This window comes from Dreissena polymorpha, chromosome 11 (assembly GCF_020536995.1).
Source record: "Dreissena polymorpha isolate Duluth1 chromosome 11, UMN_Dpol_1.0, whole genome shotgun sequence".
In the NCBI taxonomy this organism is placed as follows: Eukaryota; Metazoa; Mollusca; class Bivalvia; order Myida; family Dreissenidae; genus Dreissena; species Dreissena polymorpha.
In genome coordinates, this window is record NC_068365.1 from 18,848,597 (window position 1) to 18,873,072 (window position 24,476).

Here is a 24,476-nt window from a genome sequence, read left to right on the forward strand (position 1 = left end):
CAGCGCATTACTTCTTAATGGGAAGTAGGGGGGGGGGTCTTTTTCAGAATATCAGTGGGCGTACTTCATGGATGTCTGCTACCGTCCTGTTTAACCTTTTCATTGAGAAGATAATGCAGGATAATGTCCAAAAAGAGTGCTCTATATATCCTTCACGGAGAAAAAACTACGAGTACATAAGGAACATGACTGCAACACTTGTTGGTCAAGAACCCCTACTGGTGACCGTCAAACGACAAAATATGGTTTGGTTTGGACACGTCACCAGGCACAAATGTCTGTGCAAGATTATTCTCCATGAACATGCTAGAGGGAGTTCGACGGCAAGACCGGTAGAGGGAATGATGATGATGATGATGCTATTGATTTGTTTTGTTGTGTCTGTTTGTATATTATGTTGACATCGAATTTATAATAATGTCCTGCTGGCATAAGTAAAGTTCATTGTATTTTACATTTTAGTGTTTTGTTTTAGATAAAAGATTTAATAGAATTCATAGCCATGTGTTCTTCTTGCAGATCTAAGTGTAGCAATCTTGAATGCAAAAATCAATTAAAGTGTTTAAAGTTGTGTTTATCTAAAATTGTCATTGAAATGTCCCTGTAATTGAAAACAATTTGATAATGTCAAGCATAGAAAGATGAATATTCCCAAAAATAAATTATGGACATTGCTTTGGGCTCAGTAAATATTAATAATTGTTACAGATCGTGACGTTGTATTTATGTAGCGTAACGTAAAGATGTAACACATGTTTATTTAATTAGTTTTACCTTTAATCCAAATAAAGAATACACAAAAAATAATTGCAAACATTATGAAAACATTTTTTGTCTATCTCACGTTCCAAAAACTTTTTTACAGTACTGAAATAATGACTAAATGACATTCATATATATTTCCTTATTCCGGTGATTGTTAGTATCATTACAAGGAATTATTTTAATGCATCAGATAGATTGAAGTAAAACGACGCAAAGCCACTCTATAAACACTCGTATTATTTAAGACATGGCGATTTATATTTTGTGGTTGTTGTCGGTCGGGCGTTTTTTAAATGGAAAAGTTTCTATCGATGATCATATTGTATCGACTGATGTTACCATTAAGTCGCTGCTGGCTGATTTGATCATTTGTACTTTTCATACTCACACTGGCATCTCTTCATTTAAAGTACCAACAGACGCTCAATATTATAACATTAATGATCAAACAGTAATTGTTCTTTTTTACTTTATAGTCATGAAATATATTGTGCATAAAGGTTCATGGGGTACTCCGGTTGCTGATGGACACATTGCGTGTGTATTTTATGCTTTCTGGTCTATATAGACGTTTGATATTGGCTATATACTATCCCGAGTACTTAAGCACTGCATTATTCGGTTATTAAATCTAATGACATTAGTACTAAGTTCTTTTCATCAAAGAATAACTAGTTGATGTGTGTTATAATTGAAGGAGATAACAACGGATAACAACAAAATTACAACTGTGACATCGCGTTCTATGTCAATAGTACGCAAAGTACGCATGCTATCAGTTTTATAATCTTTTTCGCAGAAGTAATGCGTTTAGGGGCGATAGTTTGACCCCGAAATACACTAACAACGCCCATAGGATCATATTCAGCACCTTCCCACACGTACAATGTTAAACATTACACATACGATTGAGTAAGTAATCCAATACATATCACGCGCTTTTGAAAAGTCCCTTATTATCGAAAGCAAGATAGTGTTCTCTGTCTAGTATTAGCATACGGTTTTAAACAGTGTTGACATGTATTGACCCACTTTTATTTACTACACATGCAGTTAAAATATTAACTTGAAATGAAAAAAAAAAATGTTTTCATGTGAGCAATTCGAAAGTATTTTATTAAAGGCAAGATACGTGTTGACTTTACAAAACTGGGCAATAAATGTACCAATATCACACCGAGTACCGAGTCTACGTATAATTTGTGTATTGTAAATCAGTTCCATACAAGCTGTCGCAAGTAAATTAATTTATTATAAATGAAATTATTCTCGGTTTGATAAATACAATATAGTATGGTTTAATACGTGTTATTTAGAAGAGAGATTATGGTAATGGTTTAGCGCGAATAATGCACGGGTTTTGTGTGCATGTTTTTGCGCGAAAGCGCACGAGTTTTTGACGATGCTGGAACAGCATCGTCCAAGGTATCATAACCATCAAAAAAAAATCACAATGGCGACCTATGTAAAAGACCGAGACAGTCCGATTGAGATGACTTGATTTTTCAGTTACTTCCCTTTTGCATTCGCCACTGCGTAGGAGATTGCTCGTCATTGATAACATTCTCCTAGCAGAGTTGTCGTTCGTGTTTCAACATTCAACAATGGCCGCCCCCATGAGAGTCTCGATTCAAAACTTTCTTACTGCATCAATTGGCATGTTTTGCTATTAAGAAGCTGTCATTTAGGATATATGAATTATTTATTAACTAAATCTCCGCTTATGACAACAATAGTTGGAATTCGAAGGATATATACTCGATGTGAATGAAGGCTTTCTGGATCGAAACAGCTTGACACGGCAAAACTGGCATACTGGTATTTTTAGTTATCAATATAAGTCACATTGTGCTTTATAAATTGTATTCGAGCATTTTGCGACTTATTGAATGACTATGATACCCGATATCAACATTTCATCGGGGATTTGCAGATGACCAAGCTGTCCTAAAATTCAACATTGATTTCAAACTCTTTACTGGTTTGTACTCTGTCTTAGTGTTAGTACTTTTTATCATTTTAAAGTTAAATGAACTGTGTCACAGTAAAAGATATATTAAGGCGATTGTGGCCAGTTTGGATCTAGATCAGCCTGCAGTCGCTTGAAAGCTGTTTGCTTAAAAGCGTTTTTCTGACAATAACAAATAATTTAATTGGATACTGATTTGACTGCGCTTTTCCTGTGACCTGGCTCAAATAATAGAATTGTCATTAATCAAATTTATTATTTAGAACCTTAATCAATTGTTTTTCTTGTCCCTCGGGATCAATGACTCCGGCACTTTCCTGTTGATAATTGAATACTGCTAAAGGCGATGCTAGGGGGCGTGAGATATGTTGCACCTTCCAGTATCGCTCGATTGTTCATTGTCGGCTCGGGTACTACGTACATGTACCCTGGGTACTCTTAAGTATACTTACATGTATCGCGGGTACGGTAAATATACTAAAATGTACCCGGGAAATTTAACCCTAAATCAGTCGTTGTCGACTTTTTTTTTGTAATAATTATATATACACATTTATGTCAATTTTCTGTAGAATGGCCTTTATATTATCGGAACACATACTCAAAAAGCATGTTGATGCAGTGTTTTTTGAAGAGAAGTGTGTTTAAGATAATCGGTTGCGCGTTTTACGACATCGGATTTTGGGCGCGAATACAACTCGGGTACAGTCTAATATGTCTTTCATTTGTCTTTGACACTTTGATTTTGTCATGGCCTTGATTTGAATATGTGACTGGACTTTACCAGCACTCTTGTAACAGAGCTAAAGTTTAAATGTACCATTGAAGATCACCTAAATCCAGATTTGCTATTATAGACGTGTGGAAAGTTTTAAGGGTGTGACAAGTAATCAAAAATTGGTCATTACCCAAAGGCCACAACTGATCTATGACTCTATTAAAACAAGAAAAATCAGTGCCTGATTTAGAATTCCTTAGATAGTTCAATAAAAACTAATTTCATAAGCCTAGTAACAGTTTAACGGTAATGCTACCAATGTGTCACACCAGGGCCTTGAATTTGAAATCTAGGACATGCATGGTCATTTCTTCATGAAATCAGGACACAAAATTGCATTTTAAGTCCTTAATTGACCTGGCTATAGTTCTCAGATTATTATAAGCTCAATCAGTATATTTATATCATTATTTATGCTGTGTGTATTGTAAACATATACACAATCATGCAGTTACATGATAGCAATAAATAATATCAAAGCTACCCCTACTATAAAGGTCATTGACAAAGCCTATGGTCGAAATGTGAACACATTGAGTGTAATCGCCCTCTCGTGCCAGCAAAAAAACACGTTGACAGGTTGTCATTTTTGACAGTTCTACTTTCACTTTCATTTTGTGATATCTAACTATTAACAATTATGTGGCTGAGAAAAATATCGCCATTGCTTTTTATGCCCCCGGTAGGGTGGCCTATATCAGTTGAACTGTCAGTCAGTCAGTGTGTCAGTCTGTCCGTCCGTCCGAAAACTTTAATGGCCATAACTTTTTTAATATTAAACATAGCAACTTGATATTTGGCATACATGTGCATTTCATGGAGCTGCACATTTTCAGTTGTAAAAGGTGAAGGTGAAATTCATCCTTCAAGGTCAAATGTCAAATATAAAGCGTCTGTCTGTCTGTCCGAAAACTTTAATATTGGCCATAACTTTTTCAATATTGGCGTGCATGCGTATCTTATAGAGCTGCACATATTGATTGGTAAAAGGTCAAGGTCATCCTTCAAGGTCAATGTCAAAGGTCAAATTTTGCAATATTGAAGATAGCAACTCCATATTCGGCATGCATGTGTATGTCATGGAGCTGCACATTTTGAGTGTTGAAAGGTCAAGGTCATCCTTCAAGGTCAAAGGTAAAATATATGGCTTCAAAGCTGCGCAGCAGGGGCATTGTGTTTCACAAACACAGCTCTTGTTTAATATGTTTTCTGCACATTTCTTAAGGGGACAGTTGACTGAATGAAAATCTAAAAGGCTATCAAGAAGAAAAGATTTTTTAAGATTAAGTACAAATCAATTAAACGAGAAGTGATGGAATATTGCAAAAAAACATCCTATATCAATCGCAAAATCGGAAACAACCGCGGAAACATGTATCAAGCAAGCTTGGTATTTTGCGAGCGAGTTAATGCCCGGATTTAAATAATATTTCTGATTTGCCGGACATTTATTAATGCTCTTGTTTTAAATTGGAGAAGAATAGTTCCCTACAGATCTGTCCGTTGTTTGTTTATTGAAAAGATGAAGTATCTCATATAACTATTACATGATCCTTTGAGATATTTGTTGTAAGCGAAATATGTAAACAAAGCGATAGCCTTTTAGGAATGTTTGAATTAACGCAGAAAATGTGTATTGATGTAAGTTTATTGAAGAAATGTACAGAAAATATATTAAACAAGGGCTGTTTGTAAAACATGCATGCCTCCCATATGGGCTGTCAGTTGTAGTGGCAGCCATTGTGTAAATACGTTTTTTGCCACTGTGACCTCAACCTTTGACCTAGTGACCTGAAAATCAATAGGGTTATCTGCCAGTCAAGATAAATGTACAAATGAAGTCTCATGATCCTAGGCGTAAGCATTCTTGAGTTATCATCCGGAAACAATTTCACTATTTCGAGTCACTGTGACCTTGACCTTTGACCTAGTGACCTGAAAATCAATAGGGGTCATCTGCCAGTCATGATCAATATCCATATGAAGCTTCATGATCCTAGGCATAAGCATTCTTGAGTTATCATCCGGAAACGATTTTACTGTTTCGAGTCACTGTGACCTTGACCTTTGACCTAGTGACGTGAAAATCAATAGGGGTCATCTAACAGTCATGATCAATGTACCAATGAAGTTTCATGATCCTAAGCGTAAGCATTTTTGAGTTGTCATCCGGAAACCATTTTACTGTTTCGAGTCACTGTGACCTTGACCTTTGACCTAATGACCTGAAAATTATGAAGTTTCATTATCCTAGGCCTAGGCGTTCTTGAGTTATCATCCGGAAACCATCTGGTGGACGGACCGACCGACAGACCGACGGACCGACATGTGCAAAACAATATACCCCCTCTTCTTCGAAGGGGGCATAACAAGTTGATAGTACATGTATATGTAATTATTTCCAAACCAGTTTTCGCGCACGGAAAAACAAAAAACTGGTTGGCTCAAAGAAATTTTGGGACAGCGCTAGTCCTGGTAGATAGACTCCACGACACCAGTACATAATATAATCTGCAGATGTGGTCCTTTGGAAGTAAAAACTGCAGCCAAGAACGAGTCACTGTGACCTTGACCTTTGACCTAGTGACCTCAAAATCAATAGCGGTCATCTGCCAGTCATGATCAATGTACCTATGAAGTTTCATGAACCTAGGCGTAAGCGTTCTTGAGTTATCATCCGGAAACCATCTGGTGGACGGACGAACCGACCTACCGACGGACCGACGGACCGACGGACCGACGGACCGACATGTGCAAAACAATATAGCCCCTCTTGTTCGAAGGGGGCATTATAGGCAATAGCGATATTTTTCTCAGCCACATAAGTGTTAATAGTTTGATGATAATTAATATCACAAAATGAAAGTGAAAGTAGAACTGTCAAAAATGACGACCTGTCAACGTGTTGTTTTTGCTGGCCCGAGAGGGCGATTACACTCTGACGTTTTCACATTTTTACCATAGGCTTTGTCAATGACATTTATAGTATGAGCGGCTTTGTTATTTGTAATTGCTATCATGTAACTGCATGATTGTGTATATGATTACAATACACAAAGCACAAATAATTATATACATAAACTGATTGACCTTATATTAATCTGATAACTAAAGCCGGGTCAATTAAAGACTTAAAATACAATTTTTTTGTCCTGAATTCATCAACCCTGAGATGTTTATGCACATTGAGTATCAAGATATGGGGTGATCCACAAATAAAAAGTATTTTTGTTCTGTGTTATGCAGGCTCTTTTTCCATGACTGTGAAAATGAAATTTCCATGTGAAAAGAATGTCAATTTTTTCTGAAGTATTTGATTCAACCATTGCATAAAATGAATTATTCTGCATATAATTTGCCATTTTGATAGGTATTTTTTAGATGATGAAAAGAGGATGACCAGGGATCCTGAGAAAAGGGATATACATTTGAGATCTGGTCAGGGCTCCATATGAAAGTGGTAAAATTATATACATTTTATATTTGGCCAGTGCTCAAGAGAAAATAGGTATACTTTCAGAAAATTGTACCATTTTAAAATGTTTAAATACCTCTTGAATAAGGCTCTTAATTCATCTAGCATGAACATTTGTACTACAATGTTTATCTTTTTAATACTTAAAACATTAAATGTACAAATGTAATCTAGCAATGTGTACAGATACTACTTAAATATATTTGACTGTATTGAATGTAGGAACTAGCTAAACTATCTATTAGAAAAAGATCAGAGGGTGAAATATCTATTGCCTGAAGCTCTGACCCTGGGGCTATGTTTATATACCAAACATATTGATTAAAGAAGTAAAACAATACATTGATACAACAGATGGAAGATCATCCCCTCTAAACAACATGATACATAATTATGTATAATATTTTTGGATCTGGAACTGTACACAACAGGACCTTTCGGTATGCGCGCTGCGGGAGAGAGATGGGAGTGACTTAAATTTTGGATTTAATTTAATTCACTGAAATTCATCATTGACGTTACAGTATGATCTCATTTGATGTAGATGTACATGATTGTATCAAGCAACATATATTAAATAATTATCAGTATAAATTACTGTTTTGATTTCAGTATCATTTAAATGATTTCAGTCAAGTTTATCATTCATATTATACGTTAATTTTGTAAATATTATCGATATAAGTATACTAGATGCAAACATAGTTGCAATAATACAGTTTAATATACTGTAAAATATAATTGACCAGTCGCCAAATACGAGATCGCTCCGCCCACTAAGTTGTGTTTTCATAAAACGCTTTATCCATTACTCCGACAGCCTTTGTTTGTCGGACCATGTGGCCGCAATAAACGAAAACTGATTGATTAATTCGTGAGTTTGATTGACAGCTGGCGACTGGTCAATTATAATGTAACTACACATCCAAGCAGTCGATCGAACCATTGCAACCAAGCCACCTGGTGTGCCGACGCACCAGCAGAAAAAGTCAAATGCCTTCTGACTTAGTGCATTTAACTATTTATAACAATTACATTAGTTAAAGATGCATGTTGACATTTGAATGTGTTTGGTTTTTTTTTATCTTTAATGGCATCATCTGACCATGCATGTCCTAGATTTCAAAATCAAGGCCCTGGTCTGAAATATTGGTAACATTTAAGTGCAACTGTTACCAGGCTTCTGAAATTAGTTTTAATTGAACTATGTAAGGAAATCTAAATCAGGCACTGATTTTTCTTGTTTTAAAACAGTCATAGATCAGTTGTGGCCTGTTGGTAATGACCCATTGTTTGATTTCTTGTCCCACCCTTAAAACTTTTTACACTTCTATAATAACAAATCTGGATTTAGGTGATCTTCAATAGTACATTTACACTTTAGCTCTGTCACAAGAGTACTGGTAAAGTCAAGTCATATATTTAAATCTAGGCCATATTAACTCAAAGTGTCAAAGACAAATGAAAGATGCGTTCATGAATTATTGTCCCATTGTTTACTACTGCTGTGAGTTTTTATATAATATAACTCATGATGACCATCGATCATGTGAGAGAAAATTCACATTATCTTAGTATATCAGTTTTAGAAGCCTTTTAGATAACAAAGTTTGCTAATTTTCAATGTCGCTTCTGGGGATCAAAACCGCAGTGTAACCTCCTGCAATCAAAGTATACACTCTAACACTAGGCTTTTAGGAAGATTCTGAAAAAAATTATCCCTCGAGAGCAACCAAACCAAAACTTAAGTCCTATATTGCCGACTCGGTTTTATTGAGTCGGTTCATGAGAGATAATGGAAGGTGGAACATCTCCCATGCCCCCTAGCAGCGCCTTAAGCGGTATTCAATTCTCAACACGAAAGCGCTGGAGTCATTTATCCCGAGGGACCAGAAAAAAGCACTTGATTATTGTTCGAAATAAAATCGTTTGAATAATGAAAATTCTATTATTTGAGACAGGACAAAAAAAACGCAGTCTATACGGTATCCAATTAAACTATATGTTATTGTCAGAAAACCGCTTTTAAGCAAACAGCTTTCAAGCGACCGCAGGCTGATCTGGATCCAAACCGGCCACAATTGCCTTAATGTGTCTTTTACTGTGACACAGTTCATTTCACTTGAAAAATAGAAAGAAGAAAGAATACAAACCAGTAAAGGGTTTGTAATCAATGTTGAATTTCAGGACAGCTTGGTGATCTGCAAATCCCATATGATATGTTGATATCGGGTATCATAGTCATTCAATAAGTCACAAAATGCTCGAAAAAAAAATTATAAAGCAAAATGTCATTTAAATTAATAACTAAAAATACTAGTATGCCAGTTTTGCCGTGTCAAGCTGTCAAGATCCAGAAAGTCCTTCATTCACATCGAACATATCCTTCGAATTCCATCCATTTTAGTCATTAGCGATATTTAGTGAATAAATAACTCATATATCCAAAATAACAGTTTCTAAATAGCCAAACAACCCGATTTATGCTGTAAGAAAGTTTTGACACAAGTGTGAGTCTCTCATGGGCGCGGCCATTGTTGGTATCACGTGGGCGGGTTACTTCCAGCCCGTAGTTCTAAAATTGTTTTACGAACGAAATTTGTTTCAGTTTCTAATAACGTTTTTTCACGTAAAACGGTCTTAGAAAAATTCACTAAAAATGGTGTATGCAATATTTTTGGAGGAACATGTTAGAAAAACTTTTTTAAGTGAAAAATTGTAAGAATTACAAAATGCTATGTTAAATGTCTATTCCGTCTGCCCAAAATATGGCAAGGCATCAAAAAAGGCCAACCGATTTTCGCAGTGTTTTTGAAATATGGTATTACTAAAGTATATTTGCGTTAACGCAAATATACTAAAACTTGTATTCACAAACTATTTCCGAAGTTAAATACTCAAAGGGTGCATATGTTCTTTATCTTACTAGACTTTTCATGTGTCACTGTAGTATAGTTTATCGAACCAATAATAGTTTGTGTAATACAACCGTTAATTATAATATTTTGGTAAAAAACAACCGTTGCTGATTTATTGTATAGAAATACAGCCATTTATAATATAATCTGGTAAAAAACAACCAGTGCTGATATATTTTTCTTGAAATAAAAACGTTTCAGCAAATATTTTGATGAAAAACAACTGTTCCGCATATTATGTTGATAAAATAAAAAAAATTACTGGACAATTGTGTTGTAAATAAAACCGTCCCAATGTTAGTTTTGTGTAACACAACTGTTTTGTATTATTTCGGTGGAATACAAGCTTTACACACTCAGTCGCTATTAAAGGTAATATCTGTCAGTAATGTTGTTTAAAAAAAACGACACCTGAGCTTTTCTTTTCCAATTTTTCGAATCGAATGTTAGCATAGAAACAGTTGGAAATTGCACGTGAAGTCACATCTTATGTTCAACATAAATAGTGTGTCCAAACCTGCGCATACATATACCACCGGTTGCGAGCATAGCTGTTATAAATATCTGCAAACATAAGTGCTAATGGTCGAATAAATCTCTTTAATTATTATGCATTGTTTTTGTTAATGTTTTTCCCTATTATTATTGCCTATTACATATACTATATACAACGTCAAATTACGTACATAAATGCACTGGGTTAACAAATATCCATCTCAAGAATGTATTTGCTTGTGTTTTCTCATTATCAATATACGTGCGGTCACAGTTGAACGATAAACATATATTATCAGAACAAGGATAAACTCGTGGTAACGGATAGCCGCTAAACATTTGATTACATATAGTTATTGTAACAGATATCCAATGAATATATTGTTACTGGTAACCGACATGCAACATATTACTGATAAACGTGTGGTTTCTGATAATCGATAGACTTATGGCTGGATACTACTGAAAGACTTGAGGTTGAATGTTATAGATAATCTAGTGGATTACGGTCAAATAAAGGGGTGGTATATATAACTGATAGACGTATGATAACTGGTAACCTATAGACTAGTGTTTACAGATCATCGAATAACATATAACGTGTAACGTATAACTGAAAAAAACTTGCAGTTACGTGTAACAAATCGCTACAATGAGTTGGATGTTGTTGTTGGTGCGACCAACACGTCAATTATCTCAGCATTATGTTTATCCTCTTCACCGTCAATTATCTCAGCATAATGTTTATCCTCTACACCCACCACTGTTTCGACCTCTGAAGAATCTTAAATAACGTTGATTGTTGCAAACTTGAAATTAAGTCGTTAGTATATAAATCATGTAAATGCACATGTGGAAAGAATTATATATTTGATGTCAAATACTATTTTATAAACGAATGTCATGATTTATATTCTGTGAATATGCATTTCACATAAAACAATACATGCGTTTTCACATTTGAAAAAACATGCATTTATAAACTTGATAAGATGGTACGCGTGTTATACAAAATACTCTACATTTTATATAACAGCCAGGATGGACGTAACATGATTAATACGTTAGTAAATATTTAACAACTACTAGACGCGTCTTTAGTACAATAAAAATATCAAACCTTATGAACAGCATTTGAAACGCTGCTAGTGTCGCTTTGTCCAACTTGACCATTTCCTGATAAGTAAAAATGTTTCAACAATTCAAGTAAAACATCAAACAGACATCTGATATGGACATACTCAACATCGTATACCGCTTGTTCAAGAATGTTTAACGATTCCAATATATGCGTCTATGAAGTTTATCTTAAAAGGCATATACGATATGGAATTTACTGAATGAAAGTAGCAAACTTAATTAATTGACAAAAGTTGAACTATTTTATAGACAAAAGTGAAACTATACGATTTACAGCCTAACCTTGAGACGCTGTAGGAGGTTCATGTTCCAAAACTCCGACTGCAGTAATGTACATCTGATCTATGAATATATTTTGCCGAGTTTAAAAGACATACATTATAACACACTTTTCAATTAAACAACGTGTTCGTGCAAACTATCAATGCGATTTTACACTGTAAATAACGATGCATATGTTTAAGAATATATGCAAATAAACAAATTCCATAAGCATTATCGGTTAGGAAATTCTTACAAGTCCTCTCTTGTTTGTTATTGAAGGAAATTTCCCATACAAAACAAACAATACATTACACATAAAAAATGATTAAGATTTCGGTCAACACCTTGGAATGGTCAATTAAAGTGATATTATGGGCATTTTCACTATTGAATTAAGCCTAAAAGAATTAACAGGTCAAAAGAGTTAGTTAAAATGTGGTAACTGACCAATTATCTGCTACTCATCTTGCTATCAGTTGTTTATAAAAAATATATATTATATTCGTTATTTTACATGACTGCCCAAGTCCTGTAAGCCGCGCGGAACTGTATTTTATTAGGATCGGAGTTAGTGTTAGTGTGTCATATGAATTAATATTGTTGCAGGAAATTAAAATGACCCATAAAACACAATTGTGTCTTTGTGTCGTGTGAACGAATCTGCACTAAAACTAAATTTAGATTCACATTGTACATCAAATCATTTCTGTCGTCAGTTGTCAAAGCGAAAGTACGGTTGATAATCAAATGCATTTTTTTTCTATTTTCGGGATATTGTTTTACTATGTTGATGCTGCAGTAACAAATATAAGTGTTTATGAAGTGAAAACACCACAAATAAACAACGGTTGCGATAGACACCTATAAACATAGCATATACTGTTAAATTCGCATATCACTTTTAAAGAGTTGTATATTTAAACCGATTAAATGACACGTCGAACCTCACACTTCGCCCAGAATTTATCCCGTGCATACTCCCACAACAAATGCATCATCCAGTAAGCTTCATAAGTATTACCTTCAGTTCGTGTCCTTCTTTTACACGCTTGTAATACAAAATTTCTGAAACGTACATGCGGTGCAATAGTTTCACATGAAACACACGATAAAAATGCACGTTTTTTATTGGCTTGATTGAAATACCCATTTCCTATTTTATGTATGTAGCATGTACGTTTATTAAACGGTATGTAGTATGTTTAACCTCAACATTTAATCATTATGAACATAAAGCAGCAATCATACCTTTTGTTCGTCACTGAGTTTTCTGAAAATACATGTAAATATGTTGAGACCGATTTATAGGATGGACGTGTTCCTGAAACAAAGTATTTAACGGCGTCGAGAACAAAATACAGCCGCGTACTTCACAAAATGTTACGTTCACATGTTTGTAGTATTACATTTATTATTAATTTGAAACGCATACACAATATATACTATTTATTAGGTTTAACATAATAAAGAACGCTGTATATGTTACACAATATATATATAAGGATAAAAACTCTTGTACCTTACCAAGAGCGAACTTTTTTTCCTTTTATTTAAGGCACGTGACCAATAGAGTATACAATACAAGATATGACATAACTAATATTGCATTAAACAATAATTAAAGCTCGAATCAACGCGGTTGAGTGCTTAAACCGGTTAAATGACGCGTCCAGCCTCACACGTAGCTCATAACCAATCACGTATATATGCTCACACAGCATCAACATACATTCACACAGTAATCATGAGAAATGTTACCTTCAGTTCGTTTTCGTCCTTTCAATGCTTGTAGATCAACATTTCTTAAACATAGAAACAGTGCTACATTTGCAACTAAAACAAACGATAACATTCCAAAAGTCTGTGTTTTGTATTGGCCTAATTAAAAGATCCTTTCCATATTTCTATGTTGTGTGTATGTGGCGTCTATTCAGTGCGTACGTTTAGATAACGTTAAATAGAGTGCTTTACATAAAGAGTTAATTATAATGTTAATACAATTACAATAATACAAGTTACCTTTTATTCGCCATTGAATTGCCTGAAAACAAATGTAAATATGTATACACCGATTTATGGTGTCGACTTGTTCACTCAACATACTAGTAATTACAGCAACACATTACTAAATGTTTCAATACACACCATGATCCAATTTAAACAGTTTCTTTAGAGCGCCTGGTAATAAATGTAAATAATGGTTGATTCATATATTACACGTACCGTTTTCTGCAAAAGCATGCAAGTACCGTTGCTGCAAGCAACACTAACGTGCCACAACCAACACAAATAAGCGAAAGATGCGGACCCAAGTTGTGCGAGTAGCCAGAACGGGCGGCTATAAATAGATATACATGTGTGTACAATCAGATTGAAATAACGCATTTTGTTATATATATTGTATATGGATATATATAACATACTGTATACAATAAATGGACACAAAATCCATACAGTATATTACTTCTATTCGTCTATCTCTAAATATGAAATCCTACAATAAATCGAAACTTCAACTGCACCAGCAAGAAATAAACTGTATAATAGACATTGGTTCATTTTGAATGGCAAGCAGCGATAAACCGTTCGACACACCACAAAGGCAATATAAACACAAACACAAACATAATGCACAAAGCACAGGCTACGGTCTTGGAACGGTTTAAAAACTTAAAATAAAAATGATTTAAACTATACCTACAGTATTCGAAATGAAGATTCAGTGGCGAATATACATATCTGTTTACTTGGTACGATTAATTCGGGATTTTCGAAACTACATTAGTTGTCTCCCATTCGGGTAGGTATCACGAGTATCCCGGGGAAAAAGCGGTCCGTCTAAAATGCGTATATGACTCATATCCGCGGATATGACCGAAAAGTGCGAATATGGATGAATACAGGCAATATCGACACTTTTTCTGCAATGTTTATTTCAATGTTAAATGAAAAATACAAAGTCTGTATTAAATATGCAAGGTAAAAGTATCTTATATTTGATTGTTTTGATTGAAAAGACCGAATTGTATAGACAGATTAGACCGCCCGATTGTTTCAAGTCCAAACGTAGGGGTCATCGTGTTTTCAACAACGCACATATACGTTTCATCATCGGTCTCTTAGATGTTGGTAAGGTTTAGAAAGCTGTCATTGTAAATATTAAACCCATGTTCTCAGCGTATGGTTGGACTTGGGTTGCCATCGCTTGCGCACTCTATGGACACGTTTTTTCCACTCATAATACTCAGGGTGTTATTGTCAACTCGACTTCCGCCCATGGATAGAATGGGTTTAGTCGGTGGAACTGCATTTATTGATTTAGACAATTCAAAGAGCATTTGTTGTTGTAAAAATTCGAATGTCCGCAAAAATAGACGTTAGCAATATTACATTTTCTAGGTCTTTATTTTATGACGAATTCATAACACGACTATAAATGGCACCTACGAGTAAATACACTGGTAATATTAGCACTGACACAAACCATGCATTCATTGTTTTCGAATGTATATGTACATTTTAAGTATTGGTCCTGTCATTGATTTGAATATGTATTTTCTTCAACTACCTTAAATAAAAATCTCCGTATATACCTATGATTGTAAGATTAATATGCTTCTCGTGCCATCTGCGTTTTTCTGGTTCAAATGTCGGCTTCATTAGATTTTCAGCAATACAAGTATATTTTCCGGCGTTGGCATCTTGAATGTTTTCGAGATTAAGTAATTTGTTATAATGAACTTTTGAATCGTATGTTCAACGTACCTTTGGGGTTGGATTCCCATCACCCCTGCATTCAAGAGACACGTTATTATCTCTCATTACTCGCAACATGCTACTGTCAAAAGCAATTCCGTTGACTGAATATCTGAGTGCATGGGGTACCTACAATAGTTTACTTATTGCTCATAGATCAATGATGATTATCATAACATAGACATTTAATAACATATTTGAAGCAGTCAGAAAAAAAGTGCAAATATGCAAAATATACTTTGATACAACTAGAATCGGTAAATATAATTAAAGGTTTAAACCAGTTCGTAATTTTTAGGGATACTTAAGACAAGTCTGAATTAAGAATCCTAAGCATTGTATAATAATTTAATTATACCATCGTATACATGTTTACCGCAAGGAGATATTCAAAGAACGTCACGCTATGCATGAGAACACAGATCACTTGCTATTTCAATAGAAATCGATATATTCTATAGTATTTACGATTTATTGTGTACATCGTAAATATGTTAAGTATTAATAGAATCTAACAATATTGAATACACGAGAAAGTTATTCAATTATTAATTGAATTATTGCAAACATTATGTCGGTACACTTAAAACTGGAATGTGCCTTTATCAACCGATATACGTACCTAATACATGTACATAAATGGACTGCTTAGACTGTCCATGTCTGAACAGGCCATTTGATAGAGGCATCCGCTTTTCTGCCACACACGTGTAGATACCGGACGTTGGATTGGTTATTTCCAGTATTGTGGAATGGAAAATAGCATCATGAAAATTCGCCAGTATATCGACGGAGTAGGTGTGTCATAACTTTTACACTTGAGCAAGTTTAAGCGTTTGTAAATGACATGAAAACTTCGGTGTCAATAACTCTACCGGCATATGTAATAACTTCGGGAACTGTCTGTGTATCTGTAAGATAAATACATCTTTAAATCAATACATGGGGAGACGTATGACTCTCTCCTTTTGTCATTGTCGCGTTAATGTTATGTTGATGAAAACCGAACAAATTAGAAAGCACTTTTCAAAATTCTCGTTTGCTAGAATGTTATATACGTTCCCGAAACGCCGATGCAAATAATTAATTTTGACAATTAAAAATTACTAAACATAGTCTTGGATGAGAATCCAAACTCACAATACAAAAATGGAGAACAGAAGCAAATAGGTAAGCCAGCATTAATACATTCTTGACATCACATGTCGAAAATTAGATATGAAGGCTAAGGAAATGACCAGTAACTGTAATATGCAGTGTTGATGTGTTGATTTAACTCTTTAAAAACACTTACCTATTTGGCAACGATAAAATACCATTGGTCTCAAAAGAGCGATTTTCCAGTCTTGTTATTTACATGGGAATGGGAATAGCCTATGAAAACTCTAGCGTTATAAACAAATGCACCGGTCATTTGTAATATTTAACAATATAATATATATAATATTTATATATGATATTAAGCTAATATTTAAAATAACTAATTTATTTTAAAGTGACAAAAATACAAGCTTGACGTTATTTAACGAAGTAAAACAATATGTAGACACAAACAGTTGATGCAGTAATCACTCAGACTTCAAATGTTGTCCATGGTCATGTATTATATTGCATCGTGCAACAAAAGTTGTCATTAAAGGAACCAGAAATAAAAATATAAAAACAAAAACACTGAAAACAGCTACCAAAATTTGATGTGCAGACTGTTGCTTGAATTTCCATGACTTGTTTCTCCACAGGTGAGTCATAACTTTTTTTCGCAAAACATGCATATGCATTATCGTTTTGGCGTTATGACGAACTAGAGTTTTGTTTTTACTGACAATACTTGAATTGTATTTTCAGAGTATTTCTGACGGGGGATTTATGTAAACATCGCATTCAACGACAACGTCGCGATCATCAATTGCATTCAAATAGTTATCAATACATATTATCGACTCTAAACTGAGGCCTGACAGGGGGATGTGTTAACAGCATGTCTCTAAATTAGTGTGTTTGTGTTCTTAAATGCAAAATCCTTTTTCTGTATATTCATAGCATTGAAACTTTAAAGCTATAACGCAATTACGTAGGGATTATGTGATAATTATGATAGCACCAGCCTGATCATTGTAGACATCTGGGCATGGCTCTCAATGTGAACGCTTCAGACAGTGGGCTACACCACACCGTCTCTCTGATGTACGAAGGCGGCCGTCATATTGGATTTGGAACTACTTTTGAAAACAAGATGGCGGCCCCTCGGTTCAAACCCGACGTAAAGATAAAAATTAAAATGTGTTTTTTGAAGCTCGTCTGTTTCAAGATTACATTCTTTAATTAATAATACGTGTAGATCTGTGAATTCCCACAACATAATTCCAAAAGTGTTAAAATTTAAAGATGCCAGTATTGACATTGAATTAATTTTAAATCGACTGTTTTCGTTATATTTTGTGACGTTACGAGGATTGCTTACATAAACTTTCATGATAAAGTATAAACTACATCACTCATTGTATGAGCATGGATGGCCTAGTGGTCTAAGCGGTAGATTTTTACCTTCAAGGGTCCAGGGGTCAATGGTTCGAGCCCAGTTGAGGGTTACTTTTTTAATTTTATTCTTGTTTTTTATTGGAGCTTTTCAGATCCAATGTTTACATGTACATTTATGAAGTTCACTAAACACGTTGCAATGACTGTTATCTTTGAAATCATACATTTAAAACCTGCTGAATTTTGAGAACTTTAACGATTCAAAATAAAATGCTGTGAACTTTACAAGGAAACTTACATGTAATGTGTGAGCGGATTATTCAGGGATGAAATAAAATGGAGTCCGAAGGATTCAACTTTTGGAAGAGGACGTCATGGTTTCTTGGACATTTGGCATGCTCATATATTTATTTATCAGTAGATACTGAGAATGCTGAATGTGCTAATCGCAACATCAAAGTACAACTGGTGAGATTTTTATAGCTATATTTCTCTTGACATAATATTGTATGTTTATAATTTAATTTATATGCTCATCTTTTATATAATTTAAAAAAATGTATTCATAACAAGAATAGTTGATGGATGTATAAATAAAAAGATACATGAACAGTGTGTTTTACTTTTTTATGTTCCCCACCTGACCAATTATAGTGGAGGGACATATTGTTTTTGCCCTGTCTGTTGGTTGGTTGGTTTGTGTGTTTGTTTGCTCCAACTTTAACATTTGCCATTACTTTTGCAATATTGAAGATAGCTACTTGATATATGGCATGCATGTGTATCCCATGGAGCTGCACATGTTGAGTGGTGAAAGGTCAAGGTCATCCTTCAAGGTCAAAGGTCAAATATATTGGGACATAGTGTTTAACAAACACATCGCTTGTTTTGTAATATAAAGGTGAATTATGTTGCACATGTCGTCAAATATTTAATTATGGTCACTGTGGTGTAGAGGATTGGGATTGCGTGGGTTTGATCCATACTCTGGGAGTGTTGTCATTATCTTCTCCATGGGCATCAAGTACTGGTGTTCCAAGTAGTAGTAGTAGTAGTAGTAGAAGTTAAATACATGTACATGAAGAACTCAGAAGTAGTAGTAGTAGTAGTTGCTGTTGTTCGTGTTGTAGTAGTAGTTAATTATATAATTAGTAGTAGTAGCAGTAGTAGTAGTTGTAGTGGTTGTGTTTGTATTTGTATTGAATTCTGGTCATACAACATAATTATGCAGCTGCTAATAATGATGATGATTAATATGATAATGCTGCTGCTGATTGTGATGATGATTATAAGATGGGAATTGGGTATAAGAAAATTTGTGAGGTTCAAACAAGAAACCTGCTGGATAATGAAACCTCTTATTTTATGACAAAAGAGCTAGATTATAAAGTATAAAATAAGTATTAAATTGTGAAAGTTACCACGCAAGGATCATGTGGGCTTCATCAACAGCAATGCATGAAACAGTTTTGTCTCTTTCAAATGCACTCAATATTGCTGTTTCTATTGTTGTGCTCAGAAATGCTTCTGGATTGGCATACACCAATGAATACTTTCCTTCAATTATTTCTTCTAAAGGCACATTAAAAACTATTTCGCCCAAAGCAGGACTTCCAGACATTCCCCCCCCCCCCCCATCCCCCATGGTGTTTCCTCCGCAGACATCCCCCACGACGTTTCCTCCACAGACGATTCCCTTCCCCCATTTTAGTTTTAGTGCTGACGTCCCCCCCCCATAAATTTATAATTGTTTGTTTGAAGTATAATCTTGATTTATTATCAAAATAATTATTTTGCTTATGAAATCTTTTATAAACTTTATCTAGGAAGCATCTTGTTTGTTGTTTTCTTTGGATTAAGAATTCATTTCTTTGTGTTAAACTGACTTACTGTTTAAGAAATGCATGTAAATCAGTAGTAAGTGCATTTGTTATACAAGTGGAATAAATGGAATATTCTCAAAATCTTACTGAGTATATTATACATGTTGTTGTTATGAATCGAATTAAATATTTGTTGTTTTTAATCCAATTAACTAGGGTCAATTTGTGAATTGAAAAATGGTAAAATCACATTTATATTAATTTAAAAATGTTTTCATTGTAACAGTTAAATATGATAAATAAATCAACTATGTAACTGTCAATTTTATTGTCATGGATTCATATGTATATAATCAAATTATTGGATGCCACTGATATTTTCATTTTTACTAATAGCTAATTTAGACTAATTACAACAGAATTGCTCTTTTCTTGCAAAGTATTTTATTATTAATAATATAATTAGCCAATGTAATCAAAACATATTGATATTTTAATAATTTAATCAATAATATTTATTATATTTAAATTTGCCCCAAAAATCTAGGGTAGGTAGGTAGGTAGGGAATTTCATTTTATTTTTTATTTTGAACTTATCAGTGTTGACAGTGTAAAATATATTTAAAGCATATTCAATATCAGTTTTACATTTTATAACCTGCAACAGATTCTATGCTACTTTATTTTACTATGGTAAGTCATTAAAGTGTTATTTATTTTTCAACTACAGAATGTGCTTATCTCATCAAATGAATGACTATCCCCCTTTAAAGATGTCACATAATCTAAATTCATTTATACAATTGTTATAATTGTTATATTTGTAACATACTATTCCACTAAAGATGACCATCAAAGAACATCAATGCTGTGCTTTTACTAAATTGTTCAATGATCTCAATTATTTAAAGACATTTTTTTATCGGGCACTTAAAAACACAATTATAATTCGATCTATTGAATTGGTAAAACTTGTTAGAAGCTTCCCTAAAAACAACCATCAACGAACTTTAAAGCTTAGTGCTTTAACGCTTTCCCTCTCAGAAGCAAAGTGAAAATGGCTATGTGCAAACAGCATACGACCAGAACAGCCTGTGAGCAACTCGCAGTCTGTTCAAGATTAATGCTTTTTGCTGCTCATCAGTATCTAAGGGTTGGCAATCAAGCCTTTTAAACTTGAATATAGTAAGAAAGTTCTTAAATTTAACATAAATGTCTAAGCAACTTCAAATGGGTGAAAATACGTATCTAAGTTGTAAAGGGTTAACTCATGTATTCATAGTTTCCCACTTGCATATTATTTGTGTTAATTTGCTCCAAATAAGTTCAACTTGTAATTTGTTGGTACAATGAATAAATTAATATATTTATGCCCCCAAAGGTCGGCATATAGTGATAATACTGTCTGTGTGTCTGTTTGTGTGTCTGTCTGTCTGTCCTTCTGTCACACTTTTGCGTTTAGGTTTCGAAAAATGCTCATAACTTCTATGTCCCTTGAGATATAACCTTCATATTTGGTATGCATGTGAATATGGACAAGGCCTTTCCAAACGCACACAAAAGTTGGCCCCTGTGACCTTGACCTTGAACTTAGGGTCCTTGTTTATGCTTTAAAATCTGCGTTTAGGTTTCGAAAAATGCTCAGAACTTCTATGTCCCTTTAGATATTACCTTCATATTTGGTATGCATATGTATATGGACAAGGCCTTTCCATACGCACACAATTTTGACACTTGTGACCTTGACATTAAACTAAGGGTCTGCGTTTAGTTTTCGAAATCTGCGTTAAGGTTTCGAAAAATGCTCATAACTTCTAGCAAAGCTTTCATAGTGGGGCATATGTCATCCTATGGTGACAGCTCTTGTTTTTTTAAACCTTCACTTGGCAATTTTAAGATCCCATTTGGGGAAAAATATATACTTTTTTGCCCCTGAAGGGTGGCATATAGTTTTTTTAACTGTCCGTCAGTACAACCGTCTGTCCGTACGTCAGTCAGTCTGTCCGTCCGTCCGTCCGAAAACTTTAACATTGGTCATAACTTTGATGCATTATTACTTAAACAAAGTTGAACTCTTGAAAAAACACGATGACTGGGGTACTGAATTTTTCATGTTTGATGCTTGCAATTTAATGAACATAATGCAGATGAACAAATGCATTGTCTCTTTACAGCGAGATGGTGTTTTTCATAAATATCCAGGTTATTTTGTATAAATAAGTCCTCAGAACATATTTATATAGTATAAAATGAATTATAAGCTATACATGTATGATGATGACATTATGTGTTTCGCTGTGAAATAAAATCTACAGAGAAAATAGACTACAGCCGCATGTCACAAGAGTTGTTAAAGGGCATTTTGACAGTATTGCCCCTGACTTTTGCCCATTTTGAAACATTCTTATAAAAAACTTATTCTTTGTTTAGCGTGCATATGGGATAGAGGAGCATTTGTTGGTGCCTTTTAAAAAAGTTGTTTCATAGTGTGGAAAATTGAGTTTTAAAATGTATACACAATGCCTAAAATGAGGCAAATTCCATCTATGTCTGTGTTATTTTCATTTAAATACAAGAGATGTGTTTGTCACACAATGCCCCATATTGCGTCGCTTTGAAGTTATATATTTGACCTTGAAGGTTGACCTTGACTTTCACCACTCAAAATGTGCAGCTCCATGAGATACACATGCATCCCGAATATCAAGTTGCTATATTCAATCTTGCAAAAGTTATGGGTAATGTTAAAGTTATCGGACGGAAGGACAGCCTGACAGACAGACGGACTGACAGACAGTTCAAAAACTATATGCCACCCTGACGGGGGCATAAAAAACTGATTTCTTAATTGGTTTATAGGTGTTATCTGTGTCTCAACGGTATTGGAATAACCAATTTACACTTAAGGCTAAAACAGGGCTGATCCATTATATCCAAAACCACGTTTATTCCAATACATATTGGTGATATGTGATCTTGAAAGGATTTTTAATACCGGTATGTCATTTTTGTAAGCACATATAAGTTGGTTTTACAAATTTACTGAGTGTTAACTTTGGGCACTTATATAGCTCAAAGTGACCGGGAAAAAAGTTCTTATGTTCTGATTTACATACAAGTATTAACTCTTTCAAAATTCAAAGTTTAAAATGGTAATTGTTCTCCTATTGCCAACATCTGCATAGATCTTAATATTATAAACTGGTTGTTTTGTCTGTTTTACTACTTTTGTATATTCTTTTGTATTACCCTCTTTATATTAAATTTCAACATATATATCGTCTACTGAATGTAATAACTAGGGTAACTGACATTTTGTGAATTGTTCAGAAAAGCATATTTTCAGACAGTTTTAGCTAGACTATTATATATAAAAAATATATATAGTGGAGCTATCCTACTCACCCCGGCGTCGGCGTTTCCGTTTCCGTTAGCGTTAGCGTGCAAATGTTAAAGTGTTCGTACTACCGCAATTATTTTCATTGGCCCTTGACATATTGCTTTCATATTTTGCATACTTGTTTACCAACATGACCACAACCTATAAACAAGAATAGACAACTCTATCAAGCATTTTGTCATAATTATGGCCCCTTTTCCACTTAGAATATGCAGCGAATGTTAAAGTTTGCGTACTACCCCAAATATTTTCAATGTCCCTTGACATATTGCTTCATATTTTGCATACTTGTTTACCATCATGACCCCAACCTATAAACAAGAGCATACAACTGTATCAAGCATTTTGACAGAATTATTTCCCTCTTTATACTTAGAATATGCATATATTTGATCATTCTATGTTAAACTTTGCGTACTACCCCAAATGTCTCCTATATCCTTTGACGTATTGCTTTTATATTTTGCATACTTGTTTACCAACATGACCCAACCTATAAACAAGAGCAGACAACTGTATCAAGCATTTTGACATAATTATGCCCCCTATTACACTTAGATAATTGAACATTTTGCTTAAATTGCCATAACTTCTTTATTTATGATCACGGTTTATTATTACTTTGACAAAACAACACATACCTGAATACCACAATGGACTCCACCCAAACAATACCCCACGCCCCTACCCAAAATCCCTTCCCGCCCCCCAGCCCACCCCCCCCCATTTTTTTTAAATATCATCTAATAAATTACCACACCCCACATTATAACCCCCTCTCACCCCCCCACATTATACCCCCTCTCACCACCCTACTCCCCCCCCTACCCCCCCAAAAAAAAATATATTATTTTCCTTTTCTTATTTTTGAAAGATCGTCTATTAAATGACAACACCCCACATTCTACCCCTTCTCAACCCCCCCTCCCCCCGCCCCAAACAAAAAATTGTTTTTTTCCTTTTTTATTTTTGAAAGATCGTCTAATAAATTATTGAATATGATTAATATCCCCATGATGGCTTACGTTATACTGTCAAGCACTCTAATAGTCGAGCGCGCTGTGCTCTAACAGCTCTTGTCCAAAATAAAGAAAGAGCACTTACATTATTTTTAGCGCTAAAAATATTTCAGTGTTGCAATTATGGTAACTGCTCCTTTCTTAATTTTTATTGTTTTAAAAAAGACATAGCAATTTGGAGTTTTGTTTCGTTTTT

At 34.4% G+C, this 24,476-nt stretch overlaps 1 protein-coding gene across 1 annotated transcript in view; it reads right to left on the reverse strand.

Annotated features, from left to right (window-relative positions):
- The window catches only part of LOC127851003 (hemicentin-2-like), a 193,576-nt gene that overhangs the window by 77,668 nt on the left and 91,432 nt on the right, over positions 1-24,476 (reverse strand). The window contains exon 12 of the mRNA XM_052384423.1: positions 11,823-11,882. Coding sequence (XP_052240383.1) covers positions 11,823-11,882 — 60 coding nt within the window. The remainder of the gene's footprint in view (positions 1-11,822; positions 11,883-24,476) is intronic.